We start from the raw sequence: 17,482 nt of genomic DNA on the forward strand, positions 1-17,482 counted from the left end.
ACATCCCGAAGGGTGGAAGATGCCTGTGGGTGGATTTTTTTAACGTGGGGTGACCGTTGCACACCAGCCACCACACGGGCTTGACAGAGCTGGGTCTTGGTCCAGTGGCAAGGGTTAACCAAGATGCCTGGAGACCAGCTCTGCTGCACGGACCTAGTGCGCACGCATATCGCACAGTGTGGGCTGGGTCCGTGCTGCCCCTGGGCCCGAACTCACGCCTCTCCTGGGCCCCCGATCACATCCCTCCCCAGTCTCTCGCCGCTCCTTCGCCCCAGACCTCGCCGCTCCTGCTGTACCTGCCCACGCTCCAATCACCGACCTGGACCTTTGGTGATGTCACTCTTCGCTGCCGTCTCCCTCCTGCACCAGCTCGCGCTGTACCTTGCCGTGGTACACCGCCACGCTGCCCATGGCCGCCTCTCGCCGCTCACCGCTCCTTTTATGGCCCCGACCTGCCGCCGACAGTCTCCCGCAGGTCGGGGCCTCCATGCTCCACAGTAATCGCACTGCACACTCCCAATCCGGATAAACTCATACCCCCCCCACCCCAGGTTAGCTTCAATACTGTCCAATCCTGCGCCCTTTTCTTGGACAATAACTGGGGCAGGTATTGAACGGGACGGGCGGTCACGGATTGGCAACGGATCGCCGCCAGTTCTAGAATCTGCCCGACTCTCCCACCCATTGCTGTCAGAGAAAGAACTGCCACCTGTCACAACCTCAGGATCACCCAAAGGCCTTCACAATTCACAAGCAAAGTCCTGCTGCAGTGTGGGACATGCAGCAGCCCGTCTGTGCACAGAGAGAGGCCACAAACAGTAACGTGGGACGTGCGCAAATAATCTGTCCTTTGCTATTCACTGAGGGATAAACATAGGCCGAGAAACAGGGAGAACTCCACTGCTCTACTTCAAAATAGTGCCCGAAAGGGAAGACAGGGCCTCGATTTAATGTGATATCTAAAAGACAGCCCCTCCGACAGTGCGGCGCTCCCTCAGTACTGCCCCCGACAGTGCGGCCCTCGCTCAGTACTGCCCCTCTGACAGTGTGGCGCTCCCTCAGTACTGCCCCTCCGACAGTGTGGCACTCCCTCAGTACTGCCCCTCCGACAGTGCGGCGCTCCCTCAGTACTGCCCCTCCGACAGTGCAGCGTTCCCTCAGTACTGCCCCTCCAAAAGTGCGGCGCTCCCTCAGTACTGCCCCTCCGACAGTGAGACGCTCCCTCAGTACTGCCCTCCGACAGTGAGGGGCTCCCTCAGTACTGCCCCTCGGACAGAGCAGCAATCACTCAGTACTGCCCCTCCGACAGTGCAGCGCTCCATCAGTACTTCCCTTCCGACAATGCCGCACTCTCTCAGCACTGCCCCTCCCTCAGTACTGCCCCTCCGACAGTGCGGCGCTCCCTCAGTACTGCCCCTCCGGCAGTGCGGTACTCCCTCAGTACTGCCCCTCCGGCAGTGCGGGGCTCCCTCAGTACTGCCCATAAGACAGTGCAGTTCTCCCTCAGTACTGCCCCTCTGACAGTGCAGCGCTCCCTCAGTACTGCCCCTCTGACAGTGCAGCTCTCCCCCAGTACTGCCCCTCCGATAGTGCGCACCTGTAATTGTTGGATCTGTAGGTAGGTGTTCTCCAGTTCGAGCTCGGTGTATCGCTTGTGGAGGCGGTACATCTGGACAGGGTCTAGCACCGGATGCACCGTGAACGCCTTCTTGAAATGTGAACTTTGCTCTTTCTCCAGGTCCACATTGTCGGCCAACTGGAAGTATCGATAGCGCACGCCCTGTCGGGGGAGAGAGACACATGAGACAGCAGCTCAGTGACTTCCACACACAATCAGTCATTCCCCATCCTGCTGCATGCACTCACACATCAACATCGCGACCTCCTCTCTCGGGATTCGCTCCCTCTTCAAACTCGAGCGCTGGGCGCGCTGGGTTAAGGTGAAGTTTTCCACCGATTCATAGTTCACTGAGGCTTGAGGGCAGTTATATCTGACACTTGGGGCACTATTCAGCTGGAGGAATCCATTCAGCCCCTCGAGCCTGTTACACCGGAACAGGAGGAGGGCCATTCAGCCCCTTGAGCCTGTTACACAGGAACAGGATGGGGCCCATTCAGCCTCTCGAGCCTGTTACACAGGAACAGGAGGAGGCCATTCAGCGCCTCGAATCTGTTACACAGGAACAGGAGGAGGCCATTCAGCCCCTTGAGCCAGTTGTCGTGGTGCATATAGGTACCAACGACATAGGTAAAAAACGGGATGAGGTCCTCCGAGACGAATTTAGGGAGCTAGGAGTTAAATTAAAAAGTAGGACCTCAAAAGTAGTAATCTCAGGATTGCTACCAGTGCCACGTGCTAGTCAGAGTAGGAAGCACAGGATAGCTCAGATGAATACGTAGCTTAAGGAGTGGTGCAGAAGGGAGGGATTCAATTTCCTTGGGCATTGGAACCGATTCTTGGGAAGGTGGGATCAGTACAAACCGGACAGTCTGCACCTGGGCAGGATCGGAACCAATGTCCGAGGGGGAGTGTTTGCTAGTGCTGTTGGGGAGGAGTTAAAATAATATTGCAGGGGGATGGGAACCTATGCAGGGAGACAGAGGGAAAAGATAGAAAGGAGAAGAGTAAAATTGGAGGGCAGAAAAACCCAAAGCAAAAAACAAAAAGGGCCACATTGCAGCAAAATTTTAAAGGGGCAAAGTGTGTTAAAAAGACAAGCCTGAAGGCTCTGTGCCTCAATGCGAGGAATATTCGGAATAGGGTGGACAAATTAACTGCACAGATAGCAGTTAATGGATATGATTGGCATCACAGAGACCTGGCTCCAGGGTGACCAAGGCTGGGAACTCAACATCCAGGAGTATTCAACATTTCGGAAGGATAGACTGAAAGGAAAAGGAGGTGGGGTAGCATTGCTGGTTAAAGAGGAAATAAATGCAATAGTAAGGAAGGACATTAGTCTGGATGATGTGGAATCGGTATGCGTGGAGCTACAGAATTCCAAAGGGCAGAAAACGCTGGTGGGAGTTGTGTACAGACCACCAAACAGTAGTAGTGAGGTTGGGGACAGCATCAAACAAGAAATAAGGGATGTGTGCAATAAAGGTACAGCAGTTATCATGGGCGACTTTAATTTATATATAGATTGGGTTAACCAAACTGGTAGCAATGCAGTGGAGGAGGATTTCCTGGAATGTATTAGGGATGGTTTTCTTGACCAATATGTCGAGGAACCAACCAGAGAGCTGGCCATCCTGGACTGGGTGATGTGTAATGAGAAGGGACTAATGAGAAACATAGAAACATAGAAAATAGGTGCAGGAGCAGGCCATTCGGCCCTTCTAGCCTGCACCGCCATTCAATGAGTTCATGGCTGAACATGAAACTTCAGTACCCCATTCCTGTTTTCTCGCCATACCCCTTGATCCCCTGAGTAGTAAGGACTTCATCTAATTCCCTTTTGAATATATTTAGTGAATTGGCCTCAACTACTTTCTGTGGTAGAGAGTTCCACAGGTTCACCACTCTCTGGGTGAAGAAGTTTCTCCTCATTTCGGTCCTAAATGGCTTACCCATTATCCTCAGACTGTGATCTCTGGTTCTGGACTTCCCCAACATTGGGGACATTCTTCCTGCATCTAACCTGCCCAAACCCGTCAGAATTTTAAACGTTTCTATGAGGTCCCCTCTCATTCTTCTGAACTCCAGTGAATACAAGCCCATTTGATCCAGTCTTTCTTGATAGGTTAGTCCCCCCATCCCGGGAATCAGTCTGGTGAATCTTCGCTGCACTCCCTCAATAGCAAGAATGTCCTTCCTCAAGGAAACCAAAACTGTACACAATACTCCAGGTGTGGCCTCACCAAGGCCCTTTACAACTGTAGCAACACCTCCCTGCCCCTGTACTCAAATCCCCTCGCTATGAAGGCCAACATGCCATTTGCTTTCTTAACCTGCATGCCAACCTTCATTGACTGATGTACCATGACACCCAGGTCTCGTTGCACCTTCCCTTTTCCTAATCTGTCACCATTCAGATAATAGTCTGTCTCTCTGTTTTTACCACCGAAGTGGATAACCTCACATTTATCCACATTATACTTCATCTGCCATGCATTTGCCCACTCACCTAACCTATCCAAGTCACTCTGCAGCCTCATAGCATCCTCCTCGCAGCTCACACTGCCACCCAACTTAGTGTCAGCCGCAAATTTGGAGATACTACATTTAATCCCCTCGTCTAAATCATTAATGTACAGTGTAAACAGCTGGGGCCCCAGCACAGAACCTTGCGGTACCCCACTAGTCACTGCCTGCCATTCTGAAAAGTCCCCATTTACTCCGACTCTTTGCTTCCTGTCTGACAACCAGTTCTCAATCCATGTCAGCACACTACCCCCAATCCCACGTGCTTTAACTTTGCACATTAATCTCCTGTGTAGGACTTTGTCGAAAGCCTTCTGAAAGTCCAAATATACCACATCAACTGGTTCTCCTTTGTCCACTTTACTGGAAACATCCTCAAAAAATTCCAGAAGATTTGTCAAGCATGATTTCCCTTTCACAAATCCATGCTGACTTGGACCTATCATGTCACCATTTTCCAAATGCGCTGCTATGACATCCTTAATAATTGATTCCATCATTTTACCCATTACTGAGGTCAGGCTGACCGGTCTATAATTCCCTGTTTTCTCTCTCCCTCCTTTTTTAAAAAGTGGGGTTACATTGGCTACCCTCCACTCGATAGGAACTGATCCAGAGTCAATGGAATGTTGGAAAATGACTGTCAATGCATCCGCTATTTCCAAGGCCACCTCCTTAAGTACTCTGGGATGCAGTCAATCAGGCCCTGGGGATTTATCGGCCTTCAATCCCATCAATTTCCCCAACACAATTTCCCGACTAATAAAGATTTCCCTCAGATCCTCCTCCTTACGAGACCCTCTGACCCCTTTTATATCCGGAAGGTTGTTAGTGTCCTCCTTAGTGAATACCGAACCAAAGTACTTGTTCAATTGGTCTGCCATTTCTTTGTTCCCCGTTATGACTTCCCCTGATTCTGACTGCAGGGGACCTACGTTTGTCTTTACTAACCTTTTTCTCTTTACATACCTATAGAAACTTTTGCAATCTGCCTTAATGTTCCCTGCAAGCTTCTTCTCGTACTCCATTTTCCCTGCCCTAATCAAACCCTTTGTCCTCCTCTGCTGAGTTCTAAATTTCTCCCAGTCCCCGGGTTCGCTGCTATTTCTGGCCAATTTGTATGCCACTTCCTTGGCTTTAATACTATCCCTGATTTCCCTAGATAGCCACGGTTGAGCCACCTTCCCTTTTTTATTTTTACGCCAGACAGGAATGTACAATTATTGTAATTCACCCATGCGGTCTCTAAATGTCTGCCATTGCCCATCCACAGTCAACCCGTTAAGTATCATTCGCCAATCTATCCTAGCCAATTCACGCCTCATACCTTCAAAGTTACCCTTCTTTAAGTTCTGGACCATGGTCTCTGAATTAACTGTTTCATTCTCCATCCTAATGCAGAATTCCACCATATTATGGTCACTCTTCCCCAAGGGGCCTCGCACAATGAGATTGCTAATTAATCCTCTCTCATTACACAACACCCAGTCTAAGATGGCCTCCCCCCTAGTTGGTTCCTCGACATATTGGTCTCGAAAATCATCCCTTATGCACTCCAGGAAATCCTCCTCCACCATATTGCTTCCAGTTTGGTTAGCCCAATCTATGTGCATATTAAAGTCACCCATTATAACTGCTGCACCTTTATTGCATGCACCCCTAATTTCCTGTTTGATGCCCTCCCCAACATCACTACTACTGTTTGGAGGTCTGTACACAACTCCCACTAACGTTTTTTGCCCTTTGGTATTCTGCAGCTCTACCCAGATAGATTCCACATCATCCAAGCTAATGTCCTTCCGAACTATTGCCTTAATTTGCTCCTTAACCAGCAATGCTACCCCACCTCCTTTTCCTTTTATTCTATCCTTCCTGAATGTTGAATACCCCTAGATGTTGAGTTCCCAGCCCTGATCATCCTGGAGCCACGTCTCCGTAATCCCAATCACATCATATTTGTTAACATCTATTTGCACAGTTAATTCATCCACCTTATTGCGGATACTCCTTTGTCCTTTTAGAATTTTGCTGTACAGTGGCCCTTTTTGTTCTTTGCCTTGGGTTTCTCTGCCCTCCACTTTTCCTCATCTCCTTTCTGTCTTTTGCTTTTGCCTCATTTTTGTCTCCCTCTGTCTCCCTGCATTGGTTCCCATCCCCCTGCCATATTAGTTTAACCCCTTCCCAACAGCACTAGCAAACACTCCCCCTAGGACATTGGTTCTGGTCCTGCCCAGGTGCAGACCGTCCGGTTTGTACTGATCCCACCTCCCCCAGAACCGGTTCCAATGCCCCAGGAATTTGAATCCCTCCCTGCTGCACCACTGCTCAAGCCACGTATTCATATGAGCTATCCTGCGATTCCTACTCTGACTAGCACGTGGCACTGGTAGCAATCCCGAGATTACTACTTTTGAGGTCCTACTTTTTAATTTAGCTCCTAGCTCCTTAAATTCGTTTCGTAGGACCTCATCCCTTTTTTTACCTATGTCGTTGGTACCAATGTGCACCACGACAACTGGCTGTTCTCCCTCCCATTTCAGAATGTCCTGCACCCGTTCCAAGACATCCTTGACCCTTGCACCAGGGAGGCAACATACCATCCTGGAGTCTCGGTTGTGGCCGCAGAAACGCCGATCTATTCCCCTCACCATTGAATCCCCTATCACTATCACTCTCCCACTCTTTTTCCTGCCCTCCTGTGCAGCAGAGCCAGCCACGGTGCCATGAACTTGGCTGCTGCTGCCCTCCCCTGATGAGTCATCCCCCCCAACAGTACTCAAAGCGGTGTATCTGTTTTGCAGGGGGATGACCACAGGGGACCCCTGCACTACCTTCCTTGCACTACTCTTCCTGCTGGTCTTCCATTCCCTATCTGGCTGTGGACCCTTCTCCTGCGGTAAGACCAACTCACTACACGTGATACTCACGTCATTCTCAGCATCGTGGATGCTCCAGAGTGAATCCACCCTCAGCTCCAATTCCACAACGCGGACCGTCAGGAGCTCGAGGCGGATACACTTCCCGCACACGTAGTCGTCAGGGACACCGGAAGTGTCCCTGAGTTCTCACATGGTACAGGAGGAGCATATCACGTGACCGAGCTCTCTTGCCATGACTTAACCCTTAGATACACTTAAATTGGCAACAACAATGTTAAAAGTTACTGACTAATATAAAAAGAAAAAGAAAAACTACTCACCAATCACCAGCCAATCACTTACCCCCTTGGCTGTGACGTCACCTTTCTGTTTCTTTCTACTTCTTTTTTGCCTTCTCCCTGTAGCTGCACAAGTACGCCTCACCAACGAACTCCCGACACCTCTCGCGGCCTTTTATAGGCCTCTGCTGATCCCCGGACTCACGCCTCACCAATGAACTCCCGACACCTCTCGTGGCCTTTTATAGGCCTCTGCTGATTCCCGGACTCACGCCTCACCAATGAACTCCCGACGCCTCTCGCGACCTTTTATAGGCCTCTGCTGATCCCCGGACTCACGCCTCACCAACGAACTCCCGACGCCTCTCGCGGCCTTTTATAGGCCTCTGCTGATCCCCGGACTCACGCCTCACCAACGAACTCCCGACGCCTCTCGCGGCCTTTTATAGGCCTCTGCTGATCCCCGGACATAGCAGTCTTGTTGTGCGAGGCCCCTTGGGGAAGAGTGACCATAATATGGTAGAATTCTTTATTAAGATGGAGAGTGACACCGTTAATTCAGAAATTAAGGTCCTGAACTTAAGGAAAACTAACTTCGACGGCATGAGGCGTGACTTGGCTAAAATAGATTGGCAAAGGATACTTAAAGGGTCGACGGTGGATAGGCAATGGCAAACATTTAGAGATCACATGGATGAATTTCAACAAGTGCATATCCCTGTCTGGAGTACCATCGGATTGGAAAGCAGCTAATGTAATGCCTCTGTTTTAAAAAAGGGGGCAGACAAAAGGCAGGTAACTATAGGCCGGTTAGTTTAACATCTGTAGTGGGGAAAATGCTTGAAGCTATCATTAAGGAAGAAATAACGGGACATCTAGATAGGAATAGTGCAATCAAGCAGATGCAGCATGGATTCATGAAGGGGAAATCATGTTTAACTAATTTACTGGAATTCTTTGAGGATAGAACGAGCATGGTGGATAGAGGTGTACCGATGGATGTGGTGTATTTAGATTTCCAAAAGGCATTCGATAAGGTGCCACACAAAAGGTTACTGCAGAAGATAAAGGTACGCGGAGTCAGAGGAACTGTATTAGCATGGATCGAGAATTGGCTGGCTAACAGAAAGCAGAGAGTCGGGATAAATGGGTCATTTTCGGGTTGGAAATTGGTGGTTAGTGGTGTGCCACAGGGATCGGGGCTGGGACCACAACTGTTTACAATATACATAGCTGACTTGGAAGAGGGGACAAAGTGTAGTACAACAAAATTTGCAGATGACACAAAGATTAGTGGGAAAGCGGGTTGTGTAGAGGACACAGAGAGGCTGGAAAGAGATTTAGACAGGTTAAGCGAATGGGCTAAGGTTTGGCAGATGGAATACAATGTTGGAAAATGTGAGGTCATTCATCTTGGGAAAAAAAACAATAAAGGGAATATTATTTGAATGGGGAGAAATTACAACATGCTGCAGTGCAGAGGGACCTGGGGGTCCTTGTGCATGAAACTCTTTTTGGAGTTTATCTGCAAAACATAAAACATTAAACCGTGCCACCCGACCTGGGTGACACACCAGACATTTACAAGGCCCTTTTTTCCCTTTTTTTCCTTTTTTTTGTTTTTTTTTTGAGTTTTTCTTTTTTTTTTGGGCACTAAAATCACAATTTTCCCACAGTGCCCCCTATAAAAGGGAAGGGGACACTAAAAGCACCGGCATTTAAAACAAATTAAACTTTAAAACGTAAAATCAAATTAAAATTTGGTTGCCGGGCGTGATGATGCACTCCAGTCCCTCTGGTGCCCACCTCTCGCGGAAGGCCGCGAGCGTACCGGTGGACACCGCGTGCTCCATCTCCAAGGACACCCTGGACTGGATGTAAGAGCGGAAGAGAGGCAGGCAGTCAGGTTGAACGACCCCCTCGACCGCCCGCAGCAGGTAATCAGGAAGGCGAATGGAATGTTGGCCTTCATTGTGAGAGGGATGGAGTACAAAAGAGAGAGGTCCTGCTGCAACTGTATAGGGTATTGGTGAGGCCGCACCTGGAGTACTGTGTGCAGTTTTGATCACCTTACTTAAGGAAGTATATACTAGCTTTAGAGGGGGTACAGAGATGATTCACTAGGCTGATTCCGGAGATGAGGGGGTTACCTTATGATGATAGATTGAGTAAACTGGGTCTTTACTCGTTGGAGTTCAGAAGGATGAGGGGTGATCTTATAGAAACATTTAAAATAATGAAAGGAATAGACAAGATAGAGGCTGAGAGGTTGTTTCCACTGGTCAGGGAGACGAGAACTAGGGGGCACAGCCTCAAAATACGGGGGAGCCAATTTAAAACCGAGTTGAGAAGGAATTTCTTCTCCCAGAGGGTTGTGAATCTGTGGAATTCTCTGCCCAAGGAAGCAGTTGAGGCTAGCTCATTGAATGTATTCAAATCACAGATAGATAGATTTTTAACCAATAACGGAATTAAGGGTTACAGGGAGCGGGCGGGTAAGTGGAGCTGAGTCCACGGCCAGATCAGCCATGATCTTGTTGAATGGCGGAGCAGGTCGAGGGGCTAGATGGCCTACTCCTGTTCCTAATTCTTATGTTCTTATGTTCTAAAACAGGGAAGGTGGCTCAACCGTGGCTAACAAGGGAAATTAAGGATACTGTTAGATCCAAGGAAGAGGCATATAAATTGGCCAGAAAAATCAGCAAACCTGAGGACTGGGAGAAATTTAGAATTCAGCAGAGGAGAACAAAGGGTTTAATTAGGAGGGGGAATATAGAGTACGAGAGGAAGCTTGCCGGGAACATAAAAACTGACTGCAAAAGTTTCTATAGATATGTGAAGAGAAAAAGATTAGTGAAGACAAACGTAGGTCCCTTGCAGTCAGAATCAGGTGAATTTATAATGGGGAACAAAGAAATAGCAGACCAATTGAACAAATAGTTTGGTTCTGTCTTCACGAAGGAAGACACAAATAACCTTCCGGAAGTACTCGGGGACCAAGGGTCTAATGAAAAGAAGGAACTGAAGGATATCCTTATTAGGAGGGAAATTGTGTAAGGGAAATTGATGGGATTGAAGGTCGATAAATCCCTGGGGCCAGATTGTCTGCATCCCAGAGTACTTAAGGAAGTGGCCCTAGAAATAGTGGATTCATTGGGGATCATTTTCCAACAGTCTATCGACTCTGGATCAGTTCCGATGGACTGGAGGGTAGCAAATGTAACACCACTTTTTAAAAAAGGAGGGGGAGAGAAAACGGGTAATTATAGGCTGGTTAGCCTGACATCAGTAGTGGGGAAAATGTTGGAATCAATCATTAAGGATGAAATAGCAGCACATTTGGAAAGCAGTGATAGGATCGGACCAAGTCAGCATGGAGTTATGAAAGGGAAATCATGCTTGACAAATCTTCTCGAATTTTTTGAGGATGCAACCAGTAGAGTGGACAAGGGAGAACCAGTGGATATGGTGTATTTGGACTTTCAAAAGGCTTTTGACAAGGTCCCACACAAGAGATTAATGTGCAAAATTAAAGCACATGGTATTGGGGTTAATGTGCTGACGTGGATAGAGAACTGGTTGGCACTCCCAGGGCAGGTACAGGTCAGCTCAGCACATTCACAGGAACAGGAGGCCATTCAGCCTCTCGAGCCTGTTGCACAGGAACAGGAGGAGGCCATTCAACCCCTCGAGCCTGTTACACAGGAACAAGAGAAGGCCCATTCAGCCCCTCGAGCTTGTTACACAGGAACAGGAGGAGGCCATTCAGCCCCTCGAGCCTGTTACACAGGAACAGGAAAAGGCCCATTCAGCCCCTCGAGCCTATTACACTGGAACAGGAGGAGGCTATTCAGCCCCTCGAGCCTGTTACACAGGAACAGGCGGCCATTCAGCCCCTGCAGCCTGTTACACAGGAACAGGGGGGAGGCCATTCAGCCCCTGGAGCCTGTTACACAGGAACAGGAGGAGGCCATTCAGCCCCTCGAGCCTGTTACACAGGAACAGGAGGAGGCCCATTCAGCAGCTCGAGCCTGTTACACAGGAACAGGAGGAGGCCCATTCAGCAGCTCGAGCCTGTTACACAGGAACAGGAGGAGGCCATTCAGCCCCTCGAGACTGTTACACAGGAACAGGAGAAGGCCATTCAGCCCATCGAGCCTGTTACACAGGAACAGGAGGAGGCCATTCAGCCCCTCGAGCCTGTTACACAGGAACAGGAAAAGGCCCATTCAGCCCCTCGAGCCTATTACACTGGAACAGGAGGAGGCTATTCAGCCCCTCGAGCCTGTTACACAGGAACAGGCAGCCATTCAGCCCCTGGAGCCTGTTACACAGGAACAGGAGGAGGCCATTCAGCTCCTCGAGCCTGTTACACAGGAACAGGAGGAGGCCCATTCAGCAGCTCGAGCCTGTTACACAGGAACAGGAGGAGGCCATTCAGCCCCTCGAGACTGTTACACAGGAACAGGAGAAGGCCATTCAGCCCATCGAGCCTGTTACACAGGAACAGGAGGAGGCCATTCAGCCCCTCGAGCCTGTTACACAGGAACAGGAAAAGGCCCATTCAGCCCCTCGAGCCGATTACACTGGAACAGGAGGAGGCTATTCAGCCCCTCGAGCCTGTTACACAGGAACAGGCGGCCATTCAGCCCCTCGAGTGTGTTACACAGGAACAGGAGGAAGCCCATTCAGCCCCTGGAGCCTGTTACACAGGACCAGGAGGAGGCCATTCAGCCCCTCGAGCCTGTTACACAGGAACAGGAGTAGGCCATTCAGCCCCTCGAGACTGTTACACAGGAACAGGAGGAGGCCATTCAGCCCATCGAGCCTGTTACACAGGAACAGGAGGAGGCCATTCAGCCCCTCGAGCCTGTTACACAGGAACAGGAAAAGGCCCATTCAGCCCCTCGAGCCGATTACACTGGAACTGGAGGAGGCTATTCAGCCCCTCGAGCCTGTTACACAGGAACAGGAGAAGGCCCATTCAGCCCCTCAAGCCTGTTACACAGAAACAGGAGGAGCCCATTCAGCCCTTCAAGTCTGTTACACAGGAACAGGAGGAGGCCCATTCAGCCCCTCGAGCCTGTTACACAGGAACAGGAGGAGGCCATTCAGCCCCTCGAGACTGTTACACAGGAACAGGAGAAGGCCATTCAGCCCATCGAGCCTGTTACACAGGAACAGGAAAAGGCCCATTCAGCCCCTCGAGCCTATTACACTGGAACAGGAGGAGGCTATTCAGCCCCTCGAGCCTGTTACACAGGAACAGGCGGCCATTCAGCCCCTCGAGTGTGTTACACAGGAACAGGAGGAAGCCCATTCAGCCCCTGGAGCCTGTTACACAGGACCAGGAGGAGGCCATTCAGCCCCTCGAGCCTGTTACACAGGAACAGGAGTAGGCCATTCAGCCCCTCGAGACTGTTACACAGGAGGAGGCCATTCAGCCCATCGAGCCTGTTACACAGGAACAGGAGGAGGCCATTCAGCCCGTCTGTGTGAAGAAGTGCTTCCTGACCTCACCCCTGAACTGTCTGGCTCTAATTTTAGTCACCAGGCCTGTGACAGGAGGTCCAGACATGGTCAATTTAGGAAAAAAAATGTCTTTGAAATAAGATGTTGTGTGAACTCATCATTGGTGATGAGAGAGATGTTATTGGCACGGGGGAACAGACTGTCTGGCACTTATTGCCAGAGTTCAGAGCAAGGCATTAAAAGCTCAATTACTGAAGGAAATCATTTCAATTACATTCCCGTAGCATGGAGCGATCCCGGCGTTGGGTGAGTAACTTTTCCTGCAACAAGGTCATTCTCTGCTCAACCCACTTTATTAAATGTTATATAACACGCTGTCCTGGCACAGGAGGAGGCCATTCAGCCCCTCGAGCCTGTTCCGCCATTCAATTAAATAATTCAATCTCCTCCCACAGCCCACGTGCACCCTCCCCTATCACAGACCCTACCCACCGATTCAATCCCCTCCCACAGCCCATGTACACTCTCCCCTATCACAGGCCCTACCCACCCATTCAATCTCCTCCCACAGCCCACATACATCCTCCCCTCATCGAAACGTTTAAAATTCTGACGGGTTTAGACAGGTTAGATGCAGGAAGAATGTTCCCAATGTTGGGGACGTCCAGAACCAGGGGTCACAGTCTAAGGATAAGGGGTAAGCCATTTAGGACCAAGATGAGGAGAAACTACTTCACCCAGAGAGTGGTGAACCTGTGGAATTCTCTACCACAGAAAGTTGTTGAGGCCAATTCACTAAATATATTCAAAAAGGAGTTAGATGAAGTCCTTACTACTAGGGGGATCAAGGGATATGGCGAGAAAGCAGGAATGGGGTACTGAAGTTGCATGTTCAGCCATGAACTCATTGAATGGCGGTGCAGGCTAGAAGGGCCGAATGGCCTGCTCCTGCACCTATTTTCTATGTTTCTATGTTTCTATCACAGACTCTACCCACCCAGTGAATCCCCTCCCACAGCCCATGTACACTCTCCCCTATCACTGACCCTACCCACCTAGTTAATCTCCGAGGAACACAGGAACAGGAGGAGGCCGTTCAGCCCCTTGAACCTGTTCCGCCATTCAAAATCAAATCATGGCTGATCTGTATTTTAACCCCATTTACCTGCATTGGTTCGGTATCCCTAATACCCTTACCCAACAAAAATCGTCAATCTCAGTTTTAACATTTTCAATTGACCCCTGGCCTGAAGAGACTTTTGCGGGAGAGGGTTCCCGATTCCCACTGCCCTTTGTGTGAAGAAGTGTTTCCTGACATCACCCCTGAACGGCCGGGCTCTAATTTGAAGGTCCTGCCCCTTGTTCCGGGCTCCCCCCACCAGAGGGAATGGTTTCTCTCGATCCCCCCCACATCGATTCCTTTAATCATCGTAAACTACAATAACGTGTATTTATATAGCACCTTTAACATAGTGAAATATCCCAAGGCGCTTCACAGGAGTGGTATAAAACCAAAGATTTGACACCCAGCCACATAAGGAGATATTAGCGCAGGTGACCAGAAGTTTGCTCACAGAGGTCGGTTTTAAGGAGCGTCTTGAAGGAGGAAAGAGAGGTAGAGAGGCGGAGAGGTTTAGGGAGGGAGTTCCAGAGCTTGGGACCCAGGCAACAGAAGGCACGGCCACCGATGGTGGAGCGATTATAATCAGGGATGCTCAGGAGGGCAGAATTAGAGTAGTGCAGACATCTCGGAGGGTAGTGGGGCTGGAGGAGATTACAGAGATAGGGAGGGGCGAGGGCCATGGAGGGATTTGTAAACAAGGATGAGAATTTTGAAACACCTCAATTAAATCACACCTAATCCCATGGGAACACGGGCCCTGTCTGTGCAGCCTGCCCTCGGGATCTAACCCTCTCAGCGCTGGGTATCATTCTGGGGAATCTGCGCCCCCCCCACTCCGAGGCCGATATACCCTCCCCGAGGGGCGGGCCCAGAACTGGACGCGGTGACTCCAGACGGAGTCTGACCCGCGCTTGGTATAAACTGTAACATCGCGTCCACTTCATTGTATTCCAGCCCCCTCGCGATAAATGCCAACAGAAGAAATAGGAGCAGGAGTCGGCCATAAGGCCCCTCGAGCCTGCTCTGCCATTGAATACGATCATGGCTGACCCGATCATGGACTCAGCTCCACTTCCCCACCCGCTCCCCATAACCCTTCACTCCCTTATGGTTTAATAAATTTATTCAATGTCCCAGCCTCCTCAGCTCTCTGAGGCAGAGAGTTCCACAGATTTACAACCCTCTGAGAAGAACATTATGTCAGCGTTTTGATTACTTCTGTACTTGTCTACGAGCGTTTAGTGATTTGTGTACATGAATCCCTGCATTCCCTTTGCTCCTGTCCAGTTCCTGGTCTGCCAACATTCAGAGAACCCCTGGATAAAGTCTGTCTCTCCTCACTCCCGACACCAGCAATAAAATACTCCCAAACAGCTCCTCGATAAGCTGTGTTCCTTTCAGTAAAAGGTTGACTGCATTCAGTGTTTATCAGCAGGTCGGCAAATGCCATCAACAGCGAAAGACACCGTGCAGGAAACCTGGTTACAATGTCAGCCCAATTCAGGACTCCCCCACAAGGCTAGAAATTTACCCCTGGTTACGGAACTCAGAAACAGGCCAACACGTGTCTGTGGGGTGGTTTACAGGCAGCTTGTGTCTGGAGTATGGGCAAGACTTGCGATGGCCCTTCAGTCAATGGACCTTGCGTTCAGCGCTTGGCGTAGGGGCCATAGGGTCAGAGTACAGATCAAGGAGTGCTGGTTAGGCAACACTTTTAAAAGCCGTTAGACTGTAGGAAGAAAGAGAGATGGAGGGAGGGGAGGAGTCCCACAGTTTGAAGGGAGACTGAGGGAGGGGAGAAGTCCCACAGTTTGAGGGGAGGCTGAGGGAGGGGAGGGGTCCCACAGTTTGAGGGGAGGCTGAGGGAGGGGAGGGTTCCCACAGTTTGAGGGGAAGACTGAGGGAGTGGAGAAGTCCCACAGTTTGAGGGGAGGCGGAGGGAGGGGAGGGGAGGGGTCCCACAGTTTGAGGGGAGGCTGAGGGAGGGGAGGGGTCCCACAGTTTGAGGGGAAGACTGAGGGAGTGGAGAAGTCCCACAGTTTGAGGGGAGGCGGAGGGAGGGGAGGGGAGGGGTCCCACAGTTTGAGGGGAGGCTGAGGGAGGGGAGGGGTCCCACAGTTTGAGGGGAAGACTGAGGGAGTGGAGAAGTCCCACAGTTTGAGGGGAGGCGGAGGGAGGGGAGGGGAGGGGTCCCACAGTTTGAGGGGAGGCTGAGGGAGGGGAGGGGTCCCACAGTTTGAGGGGAGGCTGAGGGAGGGGAGGGTTCCCACAGTTTGAGGGGAGGCGGAGGGAGGGGAGGGGTCCCACAGTTTGAGGGGAGGCTGAGGGAGGGGAGGGGTCCCACAGTTTGAGGGGAGGCGGAGGGAGTGGAGAAGTCCCACAGTTTGAGGGGAGGCGGAGGGAGGGGAGGGGAGGAGTCACACAGTTTGAGGGGCGACTGAGGGAGGGGAGGGGTTCCACAGTTTGAGTATGCGATGGGTTTGTGGGATCTTACACAGCCAGTGGCCTCGTCCAGCACTTTCTCTGCAGTTACTGGCCATCAGAAGGCCTCCTTGATCCACCCCCCTACCTCTCCCCCCTACCCCCCCTCCCCTCCTCTCCCTCTTCCCCCCCCCACTGCTGTCCCCTCCCCATCCCCCTTCCCCCTACCCCCCGTCTCCTCCCCTCCCCCACCCCCTTGCCCGCCTCCCCACCCCCAGCACTAAGGGTCTTCCTGGCTCCCTCAGCACTGTGCACTGTGGGCAGCTGGCTGGGCCCGGAGGCGGGGAGAGCCAGGATCTGTGCAGGGGACACTGGAGGGAGAGCGGGAGGCAGCGGGGGAGGTGGAGAGGAGGGTGTGTTACACATGCAGACAGGCCAGGGAATGAGTTTGGGAGCCAGCCTGGTCTCCCTCCCCCTGCCAGGCCCCCCCCCCCGGGTCGGGGGAACACAGCATGCTTTGTGTTGCTGGCTATGCAGTGATGCCATTTCCTGCTCACAGCCCGTCCGGCAGCCCAGAGAGTCGCAGCTTCTCCGCGAGGCTAGCCCCTCCCCAGGCCCAGCCCCCCAATCCACAGCTCACGCTCGGAGACTCCACGCACAGTGCGATCCCACGCTGGATCCTGATTCGCTGCTCCGCACAGCAACCCCCCCCCCCCAAGTGCCACGTAGAGTTTGATTTGCCTTGTTCCACCACTCTGCACATTCCCAATAAAGTGTTTTATTAATCGACCCAAAAGTATTCATAGAATGATGCAGCTCAGACAGAGGGCACTGGGCCCATTGAGCCCGTGCTGTGCCAGAGCGATCCAATCAGTCCCACTCCCCTCGCTCTTCCCCCACAGCCCGGCACATTTCCCCTTCCAGTATTGATCCAATTCCCGTTTGAAAGTCATTATTGAATCTGCTCCCACCGCCCTTTCAGGCAGCGCGTTCCCGATCACAACAACTCGCTGCGTAAACACATTCTCCCCATCTCCCCCTCTGGTTCCATCGCCGATTATCGTCAATTCGTGTCCCTTGGGTTACCGAACATCCTGCCCCTGGAACAGTTTCTCCATATTTACTCTGTCAAAACCCCTTATGATTTCGAACATCGCTATTA

At 51.1% G+C, this 17,482-nt stretch overlaps 1 protein-coding gene across 1 annotated transcript in view; it reads right to left on the reverse strand.

Annotated features, from left to right (window-relative positions):
• LOC139256776 (chondroitin sulfate synthase 2-like) overlaps positions 1–17,482 on the reverse strand; it is a 35,621-nt gene that overhangs the window by 6,032 nt on the left and 12,107 nt on the right. Inside the window, exon 3 of the mRNA XM_070874296.1 lies at positions 1,598–1,780. Coding sequence (XP_070730397.1) covers positions 1,598–1,780 — 183 coding nt within the window. The remainder of the gene's footprint in view (positions 1–1,597; positions 1,781–17,482) is intronic.

The sequence above is a fragment of the Pristiophorus japonicus genome, chromosome 3, assembly GCF_044704955.1.
Source record: "Pristiophorus japonicus isolate sPriJap1 chromosome 3, sPriJap1.hap1, whole genome shotgun sequence".
Taxonomy (NCBI): domain Eukaryota; kingdom Metazoa; phylum Chordata; class Chondrichthyes; family Pristiophoridae; genus Pristiophorus; species Pristiophorus japonicus.